A 24,377-nucleotide genomic window follows, 5' to 3' on the forward strand; every position below is an offset into this window, starting at 1 on the left:
GCTAGGTGATGCACTTGCACTACCTCAGTACAATTTATAGAAGTCAGAAATCTGACATTGCTATGGTTCTGTTCCTTAATCTACAATCTATATTTTGATTTTCCCAATTGCTCCAGTAATGTTTATAGCAAAAACACATTTCCCCCCCAGTCCACAATCCAGTCCAGTGTCATTCATTGCATTTAGTTGTTATACTTCTTTCCTTGTTTTTCATGATTGACAGTTTTTAGGTGCCCAGGTCAGTTATTTTGTAGAATGTTCCTCAGATTGATACTTCCACATGGTTAGACTCAAGTCATGCATTTTCGGTAAAAACGGTACATGAGTGATGCACTGTCAGTACTATGATCTTTTTTTTTTTTTTTTAAGATTTGCTTGTTTGTTTATTTTTGGCTGGGCTGGGTCTTTGTTGCTGCATGCAGGCTTTCTCTAGTTTCGGCAAGAGAGGGCTACTCTCTAGTTGCAGGGAGCAGTCTTCTCATAGCGTGCTGGCTTCTCTTGTGGTGGTGCACAGGATCTAGGACACCTGGGCTTCAGTAGTTGTGGCGTGTAGGCTTAGTTGCCACACGGCATGTGGGATCCAACCTGTGTCCCCTGCTCTGGCAGGCGGATTCTTAACCACTGGACCACCAGGGAAATCCTAGTCTTTTTAATAACTTCTTAGTGTTTCCTAACATGGATGTGCCATGATTTATTATTCCTTTACTGACTAGCTTTATGATGTTGTTATTATAAACCATGCAGTGGACATTTTCCTAGGTATCTCTTTATGTACACATGCTAGTGTTCTCCAAGAGACTTTTCAAGACCTCTCACATACTGCCAGTTGCATCTTTTTAAATTGGTGGCTGAAAAAAATACAGCTGTGCCAAAGGAGTCACTGGCTTTTTGCAGTTACTTCATGATTCCCTGGGCTTCCCAGGTAAAGAATCTGCCTGCAATGCGGGAGACCTGGCTTCGATCCCTGGTTTGGGAAGATCCTCTGGAGAAGGGAATGGGAACCCACGCCAGTATTCTTGCCTGGAGAATCCCATGGACAGAGGAGCCTGGGGGGCTACAGTCCATGGGGTTGCAAAGAGTCCATCATGACTGAGCAACTAACACTTTCATTTTACTTTCATGATTCCCCAGGGTGGGAGCTATTGCCTCAAACCTAACACATGCCTCCTGACCTCTTTCTCTCTCCGATACCTCAGGAGCAAGACAGCGATGATGAGTGGCAATACCTGCTAGAGACTACCGAGCCTGTGCCCATCCAGCTGAAGGCCCCTCTCACCCTGCTGTGCAATCCTGACTTTTGCCAGCGCATCCAGAGTCAGCTGCATGAGGCTGGAGAGCAGGTAACTGGCAGAAGGATACCATGGATGGGACTGGAGACTGTTTGCACAGATGAGGTGTTAAAAAACATTAATTAGCATAAGGAGAAAGTCCCTTTCCAATGTTCTTTCACTACTGTCTGTTTAATTTAGGGAGGTTTGGTAATTTCTTTTAGTAATACAGAAAGAGCAGACCTTGGGTTTCTCTTTCTAAAGGGAAAAAGTATTCTTCAGAGCAAGGATAAGCAAGCTTTCAGCTGTAACCTTTTTAGGCGTTGACTGCCAAGAGGGAAAAAAATGGAGGATATCATTTAATTGCTTCTTTTTTTTTTAAAGATTTTTTAGATGTGGACCATTTTTAAAGTCTTTATCGAATTTGTTATAGTATCGCTTCTGTTGTTTTATATTCTGGTTTTTTGGCCAGAGGCATGTGGGAGCTTAGCTCCCTGACCAGGGATTGAACTCACACTCCCTACACTGGAAAGTAAAGTCTTAACCATTGAACTGCCAGGGTAGTCCCATAACTACTTCTCTAATGAGAGAAAACACGTTTCTACAAAATTTTTGACAAAATTAAAAATACAGATGTAACAATTTATTTTATTTTCTAATACAGATATACTAATGATCACCATAATTCAGCTTTAGAATATTTTCATTACCCTAAAAAGGTAATTCCTAGCTATTTACAGTTAATCATCATTCCTACTCATAGCACTTACAAGGAGATTGCTTTCTGTCTCATAGATTTGCCTTTTCTGAACATTTCACGTAAATGTGATCATACAATGGATAGTCTTTGGTTTCTTTCTCTTAGCATGTTTTTTGAGGTTTCATTCATGTTGTACCCTGTTTCAGTACTTAGTTCCTTTTTATTGCTAATTAGTATTCTATTGTATGTATATATCACATTTTGTTTATTTGTTCCACCAATTGATGGAAATTTGGGTTATTTCCACTTTTTGGCTTTTATAAGCAATGCTACTTTGAACATCCATGAGGAAATCTTTGTGTGAACATATGTTTTCCGTTTCATTTCTGGAAAAGGTCAGTTTTCATTCCCATCCCAAAGAAAGGCAATATTCAAACTACCACACAATTGCACTCATCTCACAGGCTAACAAAGTAATGCTCAAAATTCTCCAAGCCAGGCTTCAACAGTATGTGAACTGAGAACTTCCGGATGTTCAAGCTGAATTTAGAAAAGGTAAAGTAACCAGAGATCAAATTGCCAACATCCATTGGATCATAGAAAAAGTAAGAGAGTTCCAGAAAAACATCTACTTCTGCTTTATTGACTATGCCAAAGCTTTTGACTGTATGGATCACAACAAACTGTGGAAAATTCTTCAAGAGATAGAAATACCAGACCACCTGACCTGCCTCTTGAGAAATTTGTATGCAGGTCAGGAAGCAACAGTTAGAACTGGACATGGAACAACAGACTGGTTCCAAATTGAGAAAGGAGTATGTCAAGGCTGTATGTTGTCACTCTGTTTATTTAACTTCTGTGCAGAGAACATCATGTGAAATGGCAGGCTGGATGAAGCACAAGCTAGAACCAAGATTGCTGGAAGAAATATCAATAACCTCAGATATGTATATGACACCACCCTTATAGCAGATAGCAAAGAGGAATTGAAGAGCCTCTTGATGAAAGTGAAAGAGGAGAGTGAAAAAGTTGGCTTAAAACTCAACATTCAGAAAACTAAGATCATGGCATCTGATCCCATCACTTCATGGCATGTGGAAGGGGAAACAATGGAAACAGTGACAGACTTAATTTTCTTGGGCTCCAAAATCACTGTAGATGGTGACTACAGCCATGAAATTAAAAGACTCTTGCTCCTTGGAAAAAAGCTGTGACCAACCTAGATAGCATATTAAAAAGCAGAGACATTACTTTGCCAACAAAGGTCCGTCTAGTCAAAGATATGATTTTTCCAGTCATCATGTATGGATGTGAGAGTTGGACCATAAGGAAAGCTGAGTGCCAAAGAACTGGTGTTTTTGAACTGTGGTCTCAGAGAATACTCTTGAGAGTCCCTTGGACAGCAAGGAGATCCAACCAGTCCATCCTAAAGGAAATCCGTCCTGAATATTTATTGGAAGGACTGATGCTGAAGCTGAAGCTACTGTACTTTGGCCACCTGATGCGAAGACCTGACTCATTGGAAAAGACCCTGATGCTGGGAAAGATAGAAGGCAGGAGGAAAAGGGGACAACAGAGGATGAGATGGTTGGATAACATAATCGACTCAATGGTCATGAGTTTGAGTAAGATCTGGGAGCTGGTGATGGACAGGGAAGTCTGGTGTGCTGCAGTCTATGGGATTGCAAAGAGTTGGACACTATTGAACAACTGAACATTTAGTTTTGAAATGAAATGATTTTTTTCATTTCTCTTGGCCCTATGCATAGGAGTGGAATTGCTGAGTCAGATAGTAAATTTATGTTTAAGAAACTGCTAATCTGTTTTCCAAAGTGGCTATACCATTTTGCCTTCCCAGCAATGTATAAGGGTCCTCATTTTTCTACATCTTTGCCAACACGTATTCAGTTCAGTTCAGTTTAGTTCAGTAGCTCAGTCGTGTCCAACTCTTTGTGACCTCATGAACCACAGCACACCAGGCCTCCCTGTCCATCACCAAATCCCGGAGTTTACCCAGACTCATGTCCATTGAGTTGGTGATGCCATCTAACCATCTCATCCTCTGTCGTCCCCTTCTTCTCCTGCCTTCAATCTTTCCCAATATCCCATCCCTCCCAACTTCTATCTTTTCAAATGAGTCAGCTCTTCACATCAGGTGGCCAAAATATTAGAGTTTCAGCTTCAACATCAGTCCTTCCAATGAATACCCAGGACTGATTTCCTTTAGGATGGACTGGTTTGATCTCCTTGCAGTCCAAGGGACTCAAGAGTCTTTTCCAACACCACAGTTCAAAAGCATCAATTCTTCGGTGCTCAGCTTTCTTTATAGTCCAATTCTCACATCTATATATGACTACTGGAAAAACCATAGCCTTGACTAGACAGACCTTTGTTGGCAAAGTAATGTCTCTGCTTTTTAATATGCTGTCTAGGTTGGTCATAACTTTCCTTCCAAGGAGTAAGTGTCTTTTGATTTCATGGCTGCAATCACCATCTGCAGTGATTTTGGAACCCCCAAAAATAAAGTCAGCCAACATGTATTATTATCTGTCTTTTTGAATATAGTCATCCTAGTGAGTGTAAAATAGTATTTCATTGCTATTTTAATTTGCATTTTGCTAATGACTAATGTGAGCATCTTTTCGTGTGCTTACCAGCCATTTGTAGATCTTCTTTGGTGAAATATCTAATCATTTGCTTTGCTTATTTTAAAGTTGTCTTCTTATTGAGTTGTAAGAGTTCTTTATATATTCTGGATATAAGACCTTTATCAGATATGCGATTTGCAAATTTTTTCTCCCAGCCTTAATCTGTCCTTTTATTCTTAGAAGAATGTCTTTTAAAGCACAAAGGTTTTGGATTTTGAAGTCCAGTTACCATTTTTTCCCTTTGTGGATTTTGCTTCTGATATTATATTAAGAATTCTTTTTTTAAACCCAAAGTCTTAAAGATTTTCTCCTATATTAAAAAAAATCTTTCCAGAATTTTAGCTCTGGCGTTTAGGTCTCTGACTCACTTTGAGTTGATTTTTATGTGTATTTTGAGGTAGGGATCTAAATTCATCTTTTTGCATGTGGATATATAATCATCCCAGCACCACTGGCTGAAAAGACTCTCCTTTTACCATTGCATTGTCTTGGCACCCTGCACCTCTCATTTGGCCCCTACATGGCCTCCTTGTGTCAGATAATTTTTCAGTGGGAAAGGAGGTTAACAACTCTGCCTCCAGGGTAAGACTTTCTGAGTTGGAATTCCAGCTGAACTACTGTGTGTGTTTATTTATTTACGGCTGTGCCGGGTCTCTGGCTGCCAGGCTTTCTCTAGTTGTGGTGAGTGGACAAGGGCTTCTCATCGAGGTGGCTTCTCTTGTTGTGGAGCACAGGCTCTAGGGTGCATGGGCTTCAGTACTTGCGGCTCCTGGGCTCTAGAGCAAGGGCTCAGTCGTTGTGGCGCGTGGACATAGTTGCTCCTCCTGGGATGTGGGATCTTCCAGGACCAGGGATCAAACCCACGTCTCCTGCATTGGCAGGAGGATTCTTTACCACTGAGCCACCAGGGAAGCCCCCTGTATGTGATTATTGACTGTTTACTTAACCTGTCTGGAAGCTTCGGTCTGCTTCTCTATAAAGTTGGTAATTGTATTTACTCCACAGTAACTGAGGTTATTGTAAAGATTTGAGTAAATAAATGAGCAGATTTAGAACGGTGAGTGGCATATTGTAAAGTACTTGATGTAAATGTTGGTCTTCTTTTGAAAAATAACCTTTTAAAAAATAACCATTTAAATATAGTACTGTCCTTAGCTTATAAGCTGTATGAAAATAAGTAGTAGGCTGGATCTGGCCTGCAGGTCGCAATTTGTTAACCCCAGAGGCAGAGCTGAATAATACTGTTTTGTCTATCTGGAGTTGAACAGCACTGTTTTGTGCCCATTGTTTTTAATTTTCAGAAATGTGTGTGTGGTTTCATTTCATTTTATTCTAAGGTGAAGGACTGGAGAAGGAAGGGAGCAGATAGGAATGGTCACTAGGTCTGTCACTGACTGAGGGGGAGATCCCGCTCCCCCTTAGTCACCTCTAAGTCAGGGACCCTGGCCACCTATAGTTCCCTTTCCTGGTGCACTTTCCCTGTTTCTCTGTTCTCCTTCTCTGGGTTTTAGATTTCCAAAAAAGGAGTAAGAACACTGGGTCTTCTTTGTCAGCTTCTTGGGGACACTTGGTATCTGTGACTCTCTTTTATCTCTCACAACATGGATTACTGTCTCTTTCCCTCGTGTCACCCAGATCCTAAAAGGCGCCCTGGAGGGTGCTCCCTGCATCCTTCCTGCACTCCGGGTACTGAGCAGTCTCCTGTCCAGCTGCAGTGACTCTGTTCCCTTGTATTCCTTCTGCCGTGAGGCTGGGCTCCCCGGGCTGCTGCTTAGTCTCCTCAAACACAGCCAGGAGAGCAACAGTATCCAGCAGGTAAGTGCTGCCTCTCAGGACTGACTGGCATTTCTTCTCTTTGGATTTCTTTTCTTCAAACTGCCATCTCTATCGGCCCCTCTGCCTTTTCTTTCTCTTCTTCCTATCTGCTTAGTAGATTATGAGTTGCAAATTCTCACGCCTTCCAAGGCCAGGCAGATAACGTTATCAGGGGAGTAGACCATGTGTGACTATATGAATAGCAGGAATATGAAGAACTGAGGTCCCGTACCCAGGCTCATCCAGCTCACTGTTGCTCGGTGGGAAAATGGGCTTATGGTGCCACATCTTCCAGTTTTCTGAGAGAAGCTAGAAATCCAGATTTTTCTGTGTAATTTCTCAATATTCATAGATTAACTCACCCACGGGCACTACCCTGTAAATGGTCATGGAGACGACCAGCGGGAGAGCTCAGGTTGAGACTCAACATCCGTGTGCCCATGCTGTGTCCTGTCACAGCTGAACCGAGAGGCTGGAATGCAGAAGTGTTTACTGGGCTAAGGCTCAGGTGGCTGGAAGTGCACTCTGCTGATGAGTGTTAGTCTTGAGTGTTTTTAAGGCATTTAGAAGAGAATTTGTGCTATTTTGAAAAATATAACCTGCTATACTCCAAAATGCTGTCCAGACCAAACAGGACACATTTTGGGCTGTTCATAGCCTGTTGGCCACCACTTGTGACCTTGAGATCTCCTCTCTCTGTCTAAAGGTTCTCTTCACTCTGTCCCTTTCTGTTTGGTCAGCCTAATTGGATCTCTGACCCATTTTTCCCTTGGTCTTTGTTTCTGTCCCCTGAGTTTCGCTAACTCTCTGTCCTCTTCCCTGGCAGCAATGTTGGTATGGGGCCTTCGTACAGGACCTGGTGGCTGTGATTCAGGCCTACTTTGCCTGCACCTTCAATCTGGAGAGGAGCCAGACAGGTGACAGGTGGGATGAGAGGCAGTCTTGCGCTGCTGGCCAGTTTGACTTCAGTTTCTACCCCCATTTCTTCCCCTCCCCATTATGAAGAGCCTAAGTAAGGAGAAGCCATGATTTGTGACAGGTTTAAGGGTCAGCTGAGTGACCTCTCAGAGTACAGCAAGTTCTTTTTTTTTCAGCAAGTCCTTTTAAGGACCTTGAGTCACCTCCAAATTTGCCCACAGAATTTCAAGTTCTAAGGGTCAGCGGTAGTCACCATACACTGAATGGAAGGCTCAGGGTGGGAATAAACTAGAGAAAATGGCAGAGAAGAGGCCTGGAGGTGTGTATGTGAGACCCTGTGTGTATGTGTGAGGAGAGAGAGGGAGAGCGTTCTGATGTGTTCCTTTGCAGAGATTTTCCTACCCGCCGTGAACTGACCCATTCACCACATGTGGGCATTTAGTAGAGAGATGAGAAGAAACCAGGACTCATTTTTTCCCAGCCTACAGGTATTTCAGGAGGCCGCCAGCCTCTTTCTGGACCTGTTGGGGAAACTGCTGGCCCAACCAGATGACTCCGAGCAGGCTTTGCGGAGGGACATCCTTATGGTAATCTGCTCTCCCTTCCAGATTTCTATCTCTGTTTTTCCCCATATTCCTCCCATTCTGTTTCTCATGACTGTATAGAGTTAGATCAAGTAATACAACAAATGTCTGTTGCCTGCCAACTATGTGCTGTATACCATCTGAGTTAGAGAAAGTCTGTATCTTCAAGGGTCAGGGCTAGTCTAGTAGGATAAATGTGATAAAGGACAACAGTGTGAAAAGTACAGTAGAAGGACTTCCCTTGTGGTCCAGTGGCTAAGACTCCAGGAAACTAGATCCCACATGCTGCAATCAAGATGGTACAGCCAAATAAATATTAAAATAAAATGTATAAAAGTAATAAAGTAAATTAAAAACACTAGAACTTCATATAAAACACAGAAGCACCACTGAGGAAGACTCACACTACCTGGAGCGTCATAGGAAAAGTCTTTTTTTTTTTGTTTTTGGCTGCACCATACAGTATGCAGGATCTTAGTTCCCTAGCCAGGGATCAAGTCGGGACCCCCCTATAGGGGAAGTGTGGAGTCCTAACCAGTGGATCATCGGGGAAGTATGTAGGATCATAGAAGAAATCTTGAAGAAGGAAATCATCTCTGCTAGGATTTGAAGGACACCCAGAAGTTTGCCAGGTGGATGAGACAAGGAAGCAGGGAGGACATTCCAGGCAGAAACAGTAATGTATATTAAGGTGCAGAAGCAGTATGCAGTGTAACCTATTTTAGGGAACCACAAATAGAAGTAATTTCTTCTTGAATAGACTTACAGATCAGCTAGTATTCCCAACCTTGTTTGTCCTACAGACTAGCAACCTAGATGGGTCAACTCTGCATGTGAGGGACAGGAAGGGAGGATTGAAAGAGAAAATAGCTGAGTTCTGACTGGTCTCAGAAGAGACAGTTAAGAGAGGAACGTGTGCAAGGAAGGAAACAATTGTCTGTTTAGTTTCAGACTGGCAACTGGGAGCACAGATGTGGGCTGCAGTCCTACCTCCAGCTAGCAGTCCATTCAATCTCTTCTAGTCTGGGAGCCTGTCTTAACATCACTCATCCTTTCTGGTCAGGAAGCTGTTAATGTCTAACCTAAATTTTGGCCAGTAGTGACTCACATTATTGGTCAGCACTTTTCATATGTCACTGTGCAGTGAGTAGCATGGGGAGTTTGGAATAAATTCTGAAGACTGGGTTGGGAAGGACTCACGAATCCCCAGGAATTCTTATATTCGGGGTCCACGATATTACTTCGAGAAATATCATTTAGGAAGCAGCTGATCAAAATAGGATTGACACCTAAAAATCCTGTTCCCAAACATGAAGGCAATTTACTCTGCACTTTCTCTGTGAGGAATACTTAGAATTCAACAACTGGTCCCCCTGGGTTTTCCTCCTCCTTTCTCAGGTTCTCCGGGAATGCTTGCTCCTTACCCTGATTCCAGTCTGGTTTCTGATGTGCTAATGTGAACCCTGCCTGTCTCCCCTAGTGCTTTACTGTTCTGTGTGAAGCCATGGACGGGAATAGCTGGACCGTCTCCAAAGCCTTCTACTCCAGCCTGCTGACTACACATCGGGCTGTGTTGGACGGGCTCCTTTATGGCTTGACAGCTCCACAGCTCCCTTTCCATAGCCCCCCAGGTAACGGGAATGGGGAGGGGAGGTTCTCTTGACTGACTTGTCAGCAGGACCAGCACTGCTCTTTTTCCTGCCGGTTGCCTAGAATAATGTCTGGCATTTAGCGAGTGTTAAGTAACTATGATGGAGAAGGCGATGGCACCCCACTCTAGTACTCTTGCCTGGAAAATCCCAGGGACAGAGGAGCCTGGTAGGCTGCAGTCCATGGGATCGCAGAGTCGGACACGACTGAGCGACTTCACTTTCATTTTCATGCATTGTAGAAGGAAATGGCAACCCACTCCAGTGTTCTTGCCTGGACAATCCCAGGGATGGGGGAGCCTGGTGGGCTGCCATCTATGGGCTTGCACAGAGTCAGACACGACTGAAGCGACTTAGCAGCAGCAGCAAGTAACTATGAACTGAGAGAAAGAAGGGAGAATTTGAAACAACCCATGCCTTTCTGCATTCTTTGCCTTTTGCACAGGAGCCCCCCAGGTGAGCCAGCCGCTTCGGGAGCAGAGTGAGGATCTGCCTGGAGCCATTTCTTCAGTGCTGGCGGCCATGTGCACGGCTCCCGTGGGGCTGCCAGGCTGCTGGGAAGCCAAGGAGCAGGTCTAAGCTACAAATTTTTTTTCAATTTTTATTTTAAATTTTATTTATTTATTTATGGCTGCGCTGGGTCTTGGTTGCTGCATTCAAGCTTTCTCTAGTTTCAGAGAGTAGGGGCTACTCTCTAGTTGCAGCGAGTGGGCTTCTCATTATGGTAGCCTCTCTCGTTGCAGAGTAGAGGCTCTAGAGCGGAGGTTCAGTGATTGTGGTGCATGGGATTAGTTGCCCTGCTGCATGTGGGATCTTCCTGAGCCAGGGATCAAACCCGTGTCCCTTGCACTGGCAGGCAGATTTTCGACTACTGGATCACCTGGGAAGTCCTGAACTACAGTTATTTGTTCTTGTTGTCGCTGTTGCCAGAGTTGGGGAGGTTGGCCCCAGTGTCTCAGAAAAGCAGAAAAACAAGCTTCTCTGTCTGCCTTTACTCAGTACTTCCAGAAGCAGGTGCTAACGACTAGGTTTGGGCTACTTGTTGAACATGATGTAGCCAGAATCCCAGGGCCCTTGGCCAGCTGATTGAAGAGCTCCATGACAAACTGCCCATGTGGTGGGGTGGCTGATCCGAAGCCACCAGTGATGCTTGCTCAAGGGTTCAGGGTTCAGATTTCCCACTCCTTTTGGCCAGCAACACTTTCCTCTGTACCTGCCTGCAGTGGGACTTACCTAGGCCTTGTCTTTTGCTTTTCCAATGAGCATGAAGACTGGGGATAGAATGAGGTCTGAGGTTCCTGGTGAATCTGGGGAAGAGTGGCAAGCAAGGGGTTGAGAGTCCTGATTAGTTGGAGGTACGAGAGGAATAGGATTGGAATAAAGGGAATGGGATTGAGTCTTCAGGTATGTCTCCACAGATCGCTCAGCATCTGGCTGATCAGCTCACCAAAGACAGCAACCACCTGAGGTCATCCCTCATCTCTGCCCTGCAGCATCCCATCTTGTGCCTACCCCTTCTCAAGGTACTGCCTGCCCAGAACTCTTGGCCCCTCAGATTTCTTTTTCATTTCCAGGAATGAGAAAGAGAGAGAACGAGACACTGAGAGAAACAGAGAGAGATGAGAGACATCCCCCCCTGTTGCCCTCCCATAGAGGAGGACCCCTTTCTGCTTTTAAATCAGTTCAGCCGAGATAGCCCAGCTGTCAGCCAGTCCTCACTAGAACTGAGACATGTCTGCATCTCAGTCTCTCAGCAAGAGGTGGACATGGCCTGAATTTCTCTGACACCCCTAGATCTGTCAAGAGGCTAGCCTGCTTTCAGCTGAGCCTTCCAGTCTAGGACCTGCCTCCCTGACCAACTGCTTCCCACACCCCTTAGGTTCTCTACTCCTGCTGCCATGTTAGTGAGCGCTTATGCCATCTTCTTGGGCAAGAACCCCTGGCCTTGGAGTCACTGTTGAACTTGGCCCAGGGCAAGGTAGGCCAGTGGCACAAGTGGGCATCTCTTAGGGGGTCCCACCATCTCAATCAGAGGACACTCTGATGCCTTGGGTTTCCTTTATAGGTAAAGGTAGTAGATAGGGAAGAGTCTACTGAAGTGACTCTCTACCTCCTCTCCCTTCTTGTCCTGCGCCTCCAAGATCTGCCTTGTGGGTGAGTCATAAAGTAGGGTCACCCTGACATGGATTATGGGGAGTGACACCATACAGCCTGTCCTTGGGAGGGACTAGGACAGAGTGAAGGTTTCTCTGCAAAGAAGAGACCTAGATTCCCATGAACTCTGTGCCCTGGAGGTGGACATGCAGCTTTGGTGGAAAGCGCCATCCAAGGGAGAGGGCAGGTCACTCAGCAGCCTCCTTTCACACGGCTGCATCCCTGATGTATCTCCTTATTCCAGAATGGAGAAGCTAGGCAGTGAGATTGCTACCGTCTTTACGCATTCGCACGTCGTCTCTCTTGTGGTGAGTTCTCAGCGTTCATCTTCCTCGCCTTTTCACCCTATCATCCCACCTTCTGGGAGCGGGAGAGTTGTTTCCTAATGTGCAGCTGTTTGTGAGGCATTCTTCTGGAGACAGACACCCTCTCCACCTGTCCTGAGTACCATTCAGATTGGGACATTCCTCCTCCTCATCTGACTCTCCACAGAGTGCGGCGGCCTGTCTGTTGGGGCAGCTTGGTCAGCAAGGGGTGACTTTTGACCTGCAGCCTGGGGAGTGGATCGCTGCAGCCACACATGCCCTGTCTGCCCCTGCAGAGGTGAGTCCTCCCAGCGCTGAATGCAGAGATGTGCTTTCTCTGAGTCAGATAAGGTCTGTGTTCAGGGAGAAAAGTCTGAAGTTCCAGTAAGCCTGGAGGGAATCCAGGAGTCTTTCCTGTCCTGTCCTTCTGCCCTCGGATAATATAGGTCCCTCTGAGCCCCAACTGTCAGGGCTTTAGATTTATTGTTAACACACAGGACCTCTGAAGGGGGAGGAAGAGGCATCGTCTTTCTCCTTCCTTCCCTCCCTCTTGCTCTCTCTCTCAGGCTCTGGCCCTTGCCTCCTGAAGGATCTCTACTCTCTAGTGTTCTTCCCTGATGCCAAAGTGAGCTTTCTTAAAGGAAAACCTGCCTATTGCTCAACCAGTCATTATTTCACACATAAATATGTGCTGAGTACCAGGCACTAGTCTTACCTATATGGATGGAGCTTGTGTAGGTCCTCAGTAGCTTCCCACGGAGTTTCTGGGTTAATGTCCACATTTGCTAGCAGGCCACACAGAGCTCATCCGTTACCCCTGGGCTCTCTAATCCTCCTCTACCCAAGAGTTCACATTTCAAAAATTCACTGTGGCCTTTCATGACCTGTCTTTTATATAAGCTGTGCCTTCTTCCTTCCTTGTCTGCCTTTTGAATCCCATCCGTTTCCTACCTCTAAGGGCAAAGTTAGCATCTCAGCTATCCCTCCTCCCTCTCCACAGCCCCTACCTCACAGCCTCTTATTCAGTAAGTGTCTTCCTAAACTGTAGTTGTTTGTGTGGCTGGTTACCCTACCAAACTGCGTGTCTTTAGGACAGAGATAGTTGTTGAATGAATAGGCAGGAACCAAGACACACAGTGATAAAGAATCTGCCTGCCATTGCAGGAGCTGCAGGAGATGTGGGTTTGATCCCTGGGTCAGGAAGATCCCCTGGAGGAGGAAATGGCAACCCACTCCAGTATTCTTGCCTGGAAAATTCTATGGACAGAGGAGTCTGGCAGACTGCAGTCTATGGGGTCACAAAGAGTCGGACACAATTGAGCACGCTGTGCATCCATCCATCCATCCAAGACTCCTAAGTCCAGAAGAACTCTCCCCACTACTCTGGGCCGAAGAAGAGCTCCTTCTGCCTGACTTGGAGTGGGCTGTGCAGGTCTGTGCGGTCAGCTCGCCCCTCTCAGGGATCTGCTGTCTTCCTGACTCTCTCTACCAGGTCCGGCTGACTCCACCTGGTGGCTGTGGATTCTATGATGGCCTCCTCATCCTTCTGCTGCAGCTCCTTACCCAGGTACAGCTGCATCCCAGGATGCGTGGGAACTAAGGAGAGAGAAACTGGGCGCTTTGGGGGGCCGCTGGCCAAGAGGAAGGAAGAAACCACACAGTCACCTCCCCTCTCAGAGTACCAGTGATGGCCTTAGATTGGGCCCATGTGCACCAGTACAGACCCTTTAAGGGGAACCATTCAGCTGCATCCCTTAGGATTCAGTGGAAAGAAAGCTGTAATTGCCTGGTTTCCAGTAAGCGTACACATGGGTTGAGAGGTCAGGGAGGTTAAGATGTGATAAGAGAGGAAACTGAGACAACAGGGAAATCTTAGGTGGAAAAACAGGAAGAATTGTTTCTGGGACTCCCCTTCCTCATAGATCAGGAAGAAGAGTGAAAAAAAGGCATTTTTGACTCCTGACTTGGACCTCCCCCTTCTCCCCTTCTCAATTTTGGCTTTAGCAGGGGAAGGGTAATCCGATAAGGGACATGGCCAGCTCAGAAATGTGGACCGTCCTGTGGCACCGCTTCTTCATGGCTCTGAGGCTCCCCGAGGAGGCATCTACACAGGAAGAGGAGGTGTCGCTGTCCAGCCCACAAAGCCCAGAGCCAGACTGGACGCTGATCTCACCCCAAGGTATCTCACTTCCGACAGCGTGGCTCCTTTTGTCGGGCCAGTGTACTGATCCGTCTTCAAGAGGAAACAGCCTGGAACTGGGTTGGCCCATGGAGAGGGCTACTAGTGCTGCTGTCTTGGGAGGGGATGGCAGAGTCTGTGTGGGAGCTGCTGTAGGATGGGGACGGGATCAGGGAACAGGTGGTGCCCCTGAGAACCATGGGGATGCATCTAGGCCTCTTGCCTGCTCCACTGGGTCTCTACTGTTGGTGTTTCCAGGCATGGCAGCCCTGTTGAGCTTGGCCATGGCCACCTTTACCCAGGAGCCCCAGTTATGCCTGAGTCACCTGTCTCAGCGTGGAAGTATCCTCATGTCCACCCTGAAGCATCTGCTTTCGCCCAGCTTCCTGCATCACCTGGGCCAGGCGTGAGTTGAAAATTTCAATTCTATTATGGATGGGATGGACGGGGGGCAGGCAGGAGAGAAAGAGCTGACAGCTTGAGCTGTGAGGCAAGAAATGTGATTACTGAGGTTAGGGAAGGAGGGTTGGGGGAAGAATATGGAAGGCTGGGTGAGCCAGACCGAGTCCATCCTTCCACGCTGCCCTCCTTAGGCCACAAGGGTCTGAGTTTCTCCCCGTCGTGGTGCTCTCTGTCTGCCAGCTCCTCTGCTTCCCTTTTGCCCTGGATGTGGATGCTGACCTCCTTGAAGGTGTCTTGGCTGACCTCACAGACTCAGAAGTCACCGCCCACCTACTGCAGGTACCAGGGAAGCCACCCAGGCAGGAAGGTGGTCAACCTTGTGTCACATTCACTTCTTGACAGCTGTAGGGCTCTCCCAGGTCCCTGGAGGCATATAGCATCTGAGACTGGAGTGGAGGAAGCATGCAAGCCTGAACAGAGGCCTGTGGTGGGAGCTTGGGCTGGTGACTCCTCTCTCCATCAGTCCCTTGTCTGGATTCTCTTGATTCTCTCATCCTGGTCTGGGCCCTGAAGACGCTGCTCCTAAGCCAGGAATCGCTTCTCTGGCGATTGTTGGCACTAAACAGTGAGTGAGTCTCTGAAGGCAGAGAGACCAAGGCCTTGCAGACCGCGGCCTGGCCTTGGGAAGGACACGTTCTCCCAGGCGCCAGGTTGTGTGTGTCTCGCGTGCGGTGCTGTGGTCAGGTCTTCCAGGCCCCTGTGGTGTTCTCTGCAGAACTTGGCTTCTTTCCCAGGTTTTGGGCTCCTTGTTATTTCTCAGCAGTGCATTCTCCCTCTCCCTGAACTGTTTTGCCCGCACCCCTCCCCCTTCTTCAGGTCTGCTGCCACCATCTCCCACTGACACAAGTCGAGCTGCCCATCAGTCTCCTCACACGCCTGGCTCTCTCGGATCCCGCTTTTCTCAACCAGTTTGTGAACACAGTGGTTGCCTCCCCTAGAACCACTGTCTCATTCCTGTCCACTGCCCTCCTGGGTGACCAGCCTCTGCTGACATCTGACCTTCTCTCCCTCCTGGCCCACACTGCCCGGTTACTGTCTCCTAGCCATTTGTCTTTTATCCATGAACTCCTGGCTGGCTCCGATGAATCCTATCGGCCCCTGCGCAGCCTCCTGAGCCACCCAGAGACTTCTGTGCGAGCCCGTACTTACGGGCTCCTGGGACACTTGCTCCAACACAGCATGGCCCTGCGTGGGGCCCTGCAGAGCCAGGCAGGACTGCTCAACCTTCTGCTGCTGGGGCTCGGAGACAAGGACCCTGCTGTGCGCCGTGGAGCCAGCTTCGCTGTAGGCAACGCAGCCTACCAAGCTGGTCCCCTGGGACCTGCCCTGGCAGCCGCAGTACCTGGTATGACCCAGTTGCTTGAAGATCCTCAGGCTGGTATCCGGCGCAATGCCGTATCAGCTCTGGGCAACCTGGGGCCTGAGGGTCTGGGGGAGGAGCTGCTACAGTGCCAAGTGCCCCAGCGGCTCCTGGAGATGGCGTGTGGAGACCCCCAGCCAAATGTGAAGGAAGCCGCCCTCGTTGCTCTCCGCAGCCTCCGACAGGAGCCCTGCATCCATCAGGTACATCCCAGGGGACGTGTGAATCATCATGACAGGGCTGTTTTCAACATTTTTTCTGAGATAGTCTAAGGAATTGGGACATCTGGAAACCCAAGCTGCCTCCTTCTCTGGGAGCAGGAAACTCAGGGGGCATGACTTGGACATGAGTTTTTCACCTAATATCTCCCACCTGGAGATGGGAAGGGGCCTGAAGAGGGCTCCACTGGGCTTGGAAATGCCTGGGTTGTCAAGGAGCAGTGTTACTTTCTTCTGGAGGCTGTGCAGGAGAGGGGGAGGGAAGACTAGAGGTGCTGAGGCAGAGAGTCATTTTTTTCTGAGGGCCATGAAGATGCTACCTTTTCTAGCGCTTACCATATGAAAAGTACCATGCTTAGCATTTTAGCTGCATTATCTGGTTTAAGCTATGCTTCTCACTTGGCAGGCAATGAAACTGAGGCACAAAGAATTTAATCACTTGTCCCAGTCACACAGCTAACATGTGGGATTGGACTTTTGAACTCGAGAGTCTGAGTCCAGAGCCCATGTTCTTTTTGGTCATGCCATTTGGGATACCAGATCTTAGTTCCCTTCCTGATTGAACTCGTGGCTCCTGAAGTAGAAGCTTGAACTCTTAACCAGGAGCCCATGTCCCTAGAGCCCATGCTCTTAAGCACTGCTTTATTCTGTTGTTGTTTTTTTTTTTGCTCAATTTTCAGTATATAAACAGCCCAATTGAAAAGCACACATCTACCTAGGATAAAGTTGTGTGCTGTGAGTGCTTAGTCGCTCAGTCGTGTCCGACTCTTGAGACCCCATGGATTGTTGCCCTCCAGGCTCCTCTATCCATGTAGATTCTCCAGGCAAGAATACTGGAGTGGGTTGCCATGCCCTTCTCCAGGGGATTTTCCCAACCCAGAGATTGAACCCAGGTCTTCCACATTGTAGGCAGATTCTTTACTGTCTGAACCACCAGGGAAGCCCATGATAAAGCTAAACCCCCAAATTATAATAGCTCCATGTGGTGGCATTGGGCAGTTCTTGCAGAAGAGAAGTTTTGATAGGATGGTGATGATATACACTACAGAATTTTCTGTAGTCTGTGTGGGGAAATAATAAAAGGGATTTTTGGTGGTAATTCACACTGGTCTAGATCCACGGTAGGGAGTCTCACCTTCTGGCTGCTGCATTTATTATCTCTTCCTGGGGACAAGTTCATGGGTCCTTTGGTGCCTTGGTTTCATGGTCTGTGACCAAAGAGAACGGAAGTAGTCTGGTCCTAGTGGTTCCTGTCTCCAAAATCTTTCTTTTCCCACATAATCTGAGTCCCCGAGAGCTCATATTCTTTTGCTTTCTTTTCTAGACTGGGAATTGCTTGGCCAAACGAGAGTACTCTGCATGTCGTGTTTTGTCATCTCTCTCTGTCCCACAGGTGCTGGTGTCCCTGGGCGCCAGTGAGAAATTAGCCTTGCTCTCTCTGGGGAATCAGTTACTGCCACACAGCAGTCCCAGGCCTGCCTCTGCCAAACACTGCAGGAAACTCATCCACCTCCTGAGGCCAACACACAGCACATGACCCCAGCTTCCTGGGGTCCAACCTTTGTTGCCCTGCTGTTGCCAACACTTCCTTCTACTCAACAAGCCACCTACTAAAGAGACTGAAACAGATAAGCCGCCAATCTGCTGATTTGAGAACGAGAACCTAGAAGAGATTTATGTATAAAGCTCCTCCTTTCCCCCAGATTCAGGATGATTTTAACCAGTAAACTTCATGATTGTTGGTGCCAGAGGAGATGTGTTTCTTCTCTACATCAAAGAGTCTTTTCTCCAATAATGTGCCTTTAAACCCCAGGGGCATGCTTCCAGGACATCTTCTGCCTGAGAGGTTTTCTTCCTTTCTGGAGCTCCTGAAATTTTCCCAGCAGGTTCTTTTATTTAGACCTTATTTTCATTGCCCATTGTCTATATTTATATTTTGGCAAAAATAACATATTTTCTAGAGACCACCATAATTTCTTCCTATCCAGATTATTTCATTTCAATTCAACATATTTATTTGTTTTTTAATTTATGTTTAATATTTATTTATTTTTAATTTATTTATTTGGTTGTGTCGGGTCTTGGTTGTGGCACACAGGATCTTTTTTGGGGGATGCGCAGGTTTCTCTAGTTGTGGGGCGTGTGGGCTCAGTAGTTGGAGTGAGCCAGCTCAGTTGCCCCAATGCATGTGGGGTCCCAGTTCCCCAACCAGGGACTGAATTCATGTTCTTTGCATTGGAAGGTGGATTCTTAACCACTGGACCACCAGGGAAGTCCCTAAATTTATTTTTTTATTGAAATATAGTTGAATTACCATGCTGTGTTAATTACTGCTGTATAGCAAAGTGACTCAGTTATATATATATATATATTCTTTTGCTGGGAAAGATTGAGGGCAGGGGGAGAAGGGGGCAACTGAGTATGAGATGGTTGGATGGCATCACTGACTCAATGGATACGAGTTTGAGCAAACTCCAGGAGATAGTGAAGGACCAGGAAGTTTGGCATGCTGCAGTCCATGGGGTCACAAAGAGTTGGAGACGACTGAACAACAGTTCTTTTTCATATTCTTTTCCATTATGGTTTATCACAGGATATTGAAGATAGTTGACTGTGCTATATAGTGAGACCTTTTTGTTTATCCATTCTGTATATACAGTTTGCATCTGTTAAACCCAAACTCCCAATCCAACCCTGTCTCATGCCCCTCCCCACTTGGCGACCACCAGTCTGTTTTCTACAACATATATTTATTGAGTCCTTTCTATATGCCAGATACTACTCTTGGCATTGGAGGTAAAGCAGTGCTTGTTTGTCAGAGACTTTCTATTCTGGTCAGGGAGATTGAGAGCTTATTAAAATAAATGAATTGTTTAGTATGTAGGAATGTGATAAAAGCTCCAGAGAAAAGTAAAGCAGGAAGAAGGGGATGAGGAGAGCTGAGTTGGATAGCCGGGGTAGGCCTTTCTTAGAAGGTGACGTTTGAATAAAAACATTTGAACGAAGCAGTACAGCTCTCTCAGGGGAACGACTATGCAGGGAGAATGGTCTTCAAAGGCCCTGAGATGGAAGCATGCCTGGAGTGCTGGAGGAGCTGCGAGGAAGCCATGTTGGATGAAAGACGTGTAGGAGGGGGAGAATCGTAGGAGATGAGGACAGGAAGGTAATGGGGACCAGATGGAGGCCTTGCAGACCTACTTTACACAGAGCAGGGATCTATTAGAGAGTTTGATCAGAGGAGTTCTAAGATCTACCTTATGTTCTAGAAGATTGCCCTTCATTCTGGTGTTGTGAATGGACAGGGGAATGGGGAGGATGGGAAGTAGGGGGAGTATTTAGGAGGCTTTGTAATACTCCTCATGCGAGATAATGGTGTCCTGGACTGGGGTGGTGCCAATGGAATGGTAAAAAGTAGCCAGATTTTGAATATATTATGAACATGGAGAAAATAAGTTTTCTGGACTGATTGGATGTGAGAACGTAACAAAAGAAAGCAGTCAAGAATGACTTTTTGGCCTGAAAAGTTGGAAGGATGGAATTCCTGTTAACTGAATGGGGAAGGCCATTAGTGGAGTGGTAATGGGTAGGGAAACTCGAGTTTAATTTTGAACATATTATGTCTATTAGTTGGAAACTTTCAAAGGTACACACAAAAAGATTAGTTCAGTGAATGCCATCAACACTTCACTAGCTACCTTATCCTTGTATTACTTGAGTATTTTAAAACAAATCCTGGACAACATATAATGCTATCCATGAGTACTTTGAGTACTTTTATCTCTAACAAATTAAAACTTCTGGGTTTTTGGTTTTATCAAAACCATAGTACTTCCCTAAGACCTGTCTACATTAAGACAAATATGTAAACAATATTGTGTCTTTAAATCTGGATATTTTTTTCCTAAAAGATAAACAAAGGGGAAATTACCTTGTAAAAGAATTGTCTTTTCCAAATAATTTGTTAAATACTAGCTTGAAATATCTTGCTTATCTGATACATAAACAATTTAATGTAGAGAAATCACATTTACATCAAAACTTTCTAGGCTATGTATTGCATCAAACAACAATCAGTTTAGAGGAAGCATAATAAGAAAATATGTTCCCATCCCTGTGAGTTTATAGTCTAGAGGATTAGAAATATGTAAACAGTTTTACACCCAGCAGTTATCACAGTGCTGAGGGGATTTGGGGTGAAGTCCGAGTGGTGCCTGGGATTTAGAGAATGTCTGGAAGGCTTGAGGATTTGTGCTTCTTTTACATGCATACATGAAGGAAATGGCAACCCACTCCAGTATTCTTACCTGGAGAATCCCATGGACAGAGGAGCCTTGTGGGCTATGTCCATAGGGTCACAAAGAGTCTGACATGACTGAAGCAACTGAGCATACATGCATACAAGGGTGTATGTATTTAAACTTTTGGGGAGGGGAGAAGTAGACTAAAGTTTTCAAACACAAAAAAGTAGAATGGCAGGTGAAACACCCATGTCCTGATCTCACAAATTCAGCCACCATCAACATTTAGTCACACTGGTTCTACCTGTTCCATTTTAAATTTTGTTACTGCTATCTGTTGTCATTGGGTCGCTGAGTCGTGTCTGATTCTTTGTGACCCCACGAAGCACACCAGGCTTACCTGTCCTTCACTATCTCCCAGAGTTTGCTCAAATTCATGTCCATTGAGTTGGTGATACCATCTGACCATCTCATCCTTTGTCACCCCCTTCCTCTCCTGCCTTCAATCTTTCCCAGCATCAGGACCTTTTCCAGTGAGTCAGCTCGTCACATCAGGTAGCCAAAGTATTGGAGTTTCACCTTCAACATCAGTCCTTCCAGGGAATATTCAGAGTTGATTTCCTTTAGGATTGACTGGTTTGATCTCTTTGCTGTCCAAGGGACTCTCAAGAGTCTTCTCCAGCACCACAATTCAAAAACATCAATTCTTTGGTGCTCAGCCTTCTTTATTGTTATTGCTATAGTTTTAAATTATTTTTTGGAAATAATAAGGACAGTGTGAAGAATTCCCATACACCCTTCACCCAGATTCACGAATTCTTAACATTTTGCCACAATTGGTTTTATCATATTTTTCTGAACCATATGAGGCTAAGCTGTAAATACCATGCTCTTTTACTGTTAGAAAACTTGCATTTCGGGGACTTCCCTGGCAGCCCAGGGGTTAAGACTCTGCAGTTCCAGTGCAGGGAGCACAGGCTTGATCCCTGGTTGGGGAACTTCCCTGCATGCCATGCAGTGCAGCCCCCCAAGACTTGTATTTCTTAAGATCAAGGATATTTACTTATATAATCACAGTATAAGAAATTCAACATTGATATAATGCTATTTAACCTACAGCCATCATATCCCAGTTGTTCCAATAATGTTCTTTTTTTTATTTTATTATTATTTTTTTTTACATGTGTTCCCCATCCTGAACCCTCCTCCCTCCTCCCTCCCCATACCATCCCTCTGGGTCGTCTCAGTGCACCAGCCCCAAGCATCCAGCATCGTGCATTGAACCTGGACTGGCATCTCATTTCATACATGACATTTCACATGTTTCAATGCCATTTTCCCAAATCTTCCCACCCTCTCCCTCTCCCACAGAGTCCATAAGACTGTTCTATACATCAGTGTCTCTTTTGCTGTCTCGTATACAGGGTTATCGTTACCATCTTTCTAAATTCCATATATATGCGTTAGTATACTGTATTGGTGTTTTTCCTTCTGGCTTACTTCACTCTGTATAATAGGCTCCAGTTTTATCCACCTCATTAGAACTGATTCAAATGTATTCTTTTTAATGGCTGAGTAATACTCCATTGTGTATATGTACCACAGCTTTCTTATCCATTCATCTGCGGATGGACATCTAGGTTGCTTCCATGTCCTGGCTATTATAAACAGTGCTGTGATGAACATTGGGGTACACGTGTCTCTTTCCCTTCTGGTTTCCTCAGTGTGTATGCCCAGCAGTGGGATTGCTGGATCATAAGGCAGTTCTATTTCCAGTTTTTTAAGGAATCTCCACACTGTTCTCCATAGTGGCTGTACTAGTTTGCATTCCCACCAACAGTGTAAGAGGGTTCCCTTTTCTCCACACCCTCTCCAGCATTTATTATTTGTAGACTTTTGGATCGCAGCCATTCTGACTGGTGTGAAATGGTACCTCATAGTGGTTTTGATTTGCATTTCTCTGATAATGAGTGATGTTGAGCATCTTTTCATGTGTTTGTTAGCCATCTGTATGTCTTCTTTGGAGAAATGTCTATTTAGATCTTTGGCCCATTTTTTGATTGGGTCATTTATTTTTCTGGAGTTGAGCTGTAGGAGTTGCTTGTATATTTTTGAGATTAGTTGTTTGTCGGTTGCTTCATTTGCTATTATTTTCTCCCATTCTGAAGGCTGTCTTTTCACCTTGCTAATAGTTTCCTTTGATGTGCAGAAGCTTTTAAGTTTAATTAGGTCCCATTTGTTTATTTTTGCTTTTATTTCCAATATTCTGGGAGGTGGGTCATAGAGGATCCTGCTGTGATGTATGTCAGAGAGTGTTTTGCCTATGTTCTCCTCTAGGAGTTTTATAGTTTCTGGTCTTACGTTGAGATCTTTAATCCATTTTGAGTTTATTTTTGTATATGGTGTTAGCAAGTGTTCTAGTTTCATTCTTTTACAAGTGGTTGACCAGATTTCCCAGCACCACTTGTTAAAGAGATTGTCTTTAATCCATTGTATATTCTTGCCTCCTTTGTCAAAGATAAGGTGTCCATATGAGCGTGGATTTATCTCTCGGCTTTCTATTTTGTTCCATTGATCTATATTTCTGTCTTTGTGCCAGTACCATACTGTCTTGATAACTGTGGCTTTGTAGTAGAGCCTGAAGTCAGGTAGGTTGATTCCTCCAGTTCCATTTTTCTTTCTCAAGATCGCTTTGGCTATTCGAGGTTTTTTGTACTTCCATACAAATTGTGAAATTATTTGTTCTAGCTCTGTGAAGAATACTGTTGGTAGCTTGATAGGGATTGCATTGAATCTATAAATTGCTTTGGGTAGTATACTCATTTTCACTATATTGATTCTTCCAATCCATGAACATGGTATATTTCCCCATCTATTAGTGTCCTCTTTGATTTCTTTCACCAGTGTTTTATAGTTTTCTATATATAGGTCTTTAGTTTCTTTAGGTAGATATATTCCTAAGTATTTTATTCTTTTCGTTGCAATGGTGAATGGAATTGTTTCCTTAATTTCTCTTTCTGTTTTCTCATTATTAGTGTATAGAAATGCAAGATATTTCTGTGTGTTGATTTTATATCCTGCAACTTTACTATAATCATTGATTAGTTCTAGTAATTTTCTGGTGGAGTCTTTAGGGTTTTCTATGTAGAGGATCATGTCATCTGCAAATAGTGAGAGTTTTACTTCTTCTTTTCCAATTTGGATTCCTTTTATTTCTTTTTCTGCTCTGATTGCTGTGGCCAAAACTTCCAAAACTATGTTGAATAGTAATGGTGAAAGTGGGCACCCTTGTCTTGTTCCTGACTTTAGAGGAAATGCTTTCAATTTTTCACCATTGAGGATAATGTTTGCTGTGGGTTTGTCATATATAGCTTTTATTATGTTGAGGTATGTTCCTTCTATTCCTGCTTTCTGGAGAGTTTTTATCATAAATGGGTGTTGAATTTTGTCAAAGGCTTTCTCTGCATCTATTGAGATAATCATATGGTTTTTGTTTTTCAATTTGTTAATGTGGTGTATTACATTGATTGATTTGCGGATATTGAAGAATCCTTGCATCCCTGGGATAAAGCCCACTTGGTCATGGTGTATGATCTTTTTAATGTGTTGTTGGATTCTGATTGCTAGAATTTTGTTTAGGATTTTTGCATCTATGTTCATCAGTGATATTGGCCTGTAGTTTTCTTTATACCTGTTTTTCTCCTGGTCTAGGTTCTAACCCAAGATCATGCTTTGTGTTTGGTTATGAGATCTCTTTTGCCTCAAATCTAGAACCATTCCTCATTCCTTCCTTAATTTTATGATCGTGATTGATATTTTGAGTGTGTCTGATATTTCTTTGTAGTTTGTGTAAATCTGATGTTTGGGTGTATCTGATTT

General features: G+C 45.1%; 1 protein-coding gene across 6 annotated transcripts in view; it reads left to right on the forward strand.

Annotated features, from left to right (window-relative positions):
- The window catches only part of STK36 (serine/threonine kinase 36), a 27,069-nt gene extending 8,840 nt beyond the window's left edge, over positions 1-18,229 (forward strand). For 3 of the 6 annotated variants that reach the window (XM_005202828.5, XM_005202827.5, XM_005202829.5), the window contains exons 11-27: positions 1,197-1,340; positions 6,252-6,431; positions 7,258-7,355; positions 7,831-7,936; positions 9,414-9,564; positions 10,028-10,155; positions 11,001-11,105; positions 11,462-11,560; positions 11,648-11,736; positions 11,981-12,044; positions 12,229-12,339; positions 13,534-13,608; positions 14,046-14,220; positions 14,479-14,626; positions 14,814-14,961; positions 15,499-16,245; positions 17,654-18,008. In XM_005202828.5, the coding sequence (XP_005202885.1) occupies positions 1,197-1,340; positions 6,252-6,431; positions 7,258-7,355; positions 7,831-7,936; positions 9,414-9,564; positions 10,028-10,155; positions 11,001-11,105; positions 11,462-11,560; positions 11,648-11,736; positions 11,981-12,044; positions 12,229-12,339; positions 13,534-13,608; positions 14,046-14,220; positions 14,479-14,626; positions 14,814-14,961; positions 15,499-16,245; positions 17,654-17,797 (2,712 nt within the window). In that variant the 3' untranslated portion in view covers positions 17,798-18,008. Of the gene's footprint in view, positions 1-1,196; positions 1,341-6,251; positions 6,432-7,257; positions 7,356-7,830; positions 7,937-9,413; positions 9,565-10,027; positions 10,156-11,000; positions 11,106-11,461; positions 11,561-11,647; positions 11,737-11,980; positions 12,045-12,228; positions 12,340-13,533; positions 13,609-14,045; positions 14,221-14,478; positions 14,627-14,813; positions 16,246-17,653 lie in introns of those variants that run through there. The other 3 variants (NM_001205636.1, XM_059892613.1, XM_059892616.1) reach the window with 3 other exon arrangements.
- Positions 18,230-24,377: the final 6,148 nt, after the last annotated feature.

Source organism: Bos taurus, chromosome 2, assembly GCF_002263795.3.
Source record: "Bos taurus isolate L1 Dominette 01449 registration number 42190680 breed Hereford chromosome 2, ARS-UCD2.0, whole genome shotgun sequence".
NCBI lineage: Eukaryota > Metazoa > Chordata > Mammalia > Artiodactyla > Bovidae > Bos > Bos taurus.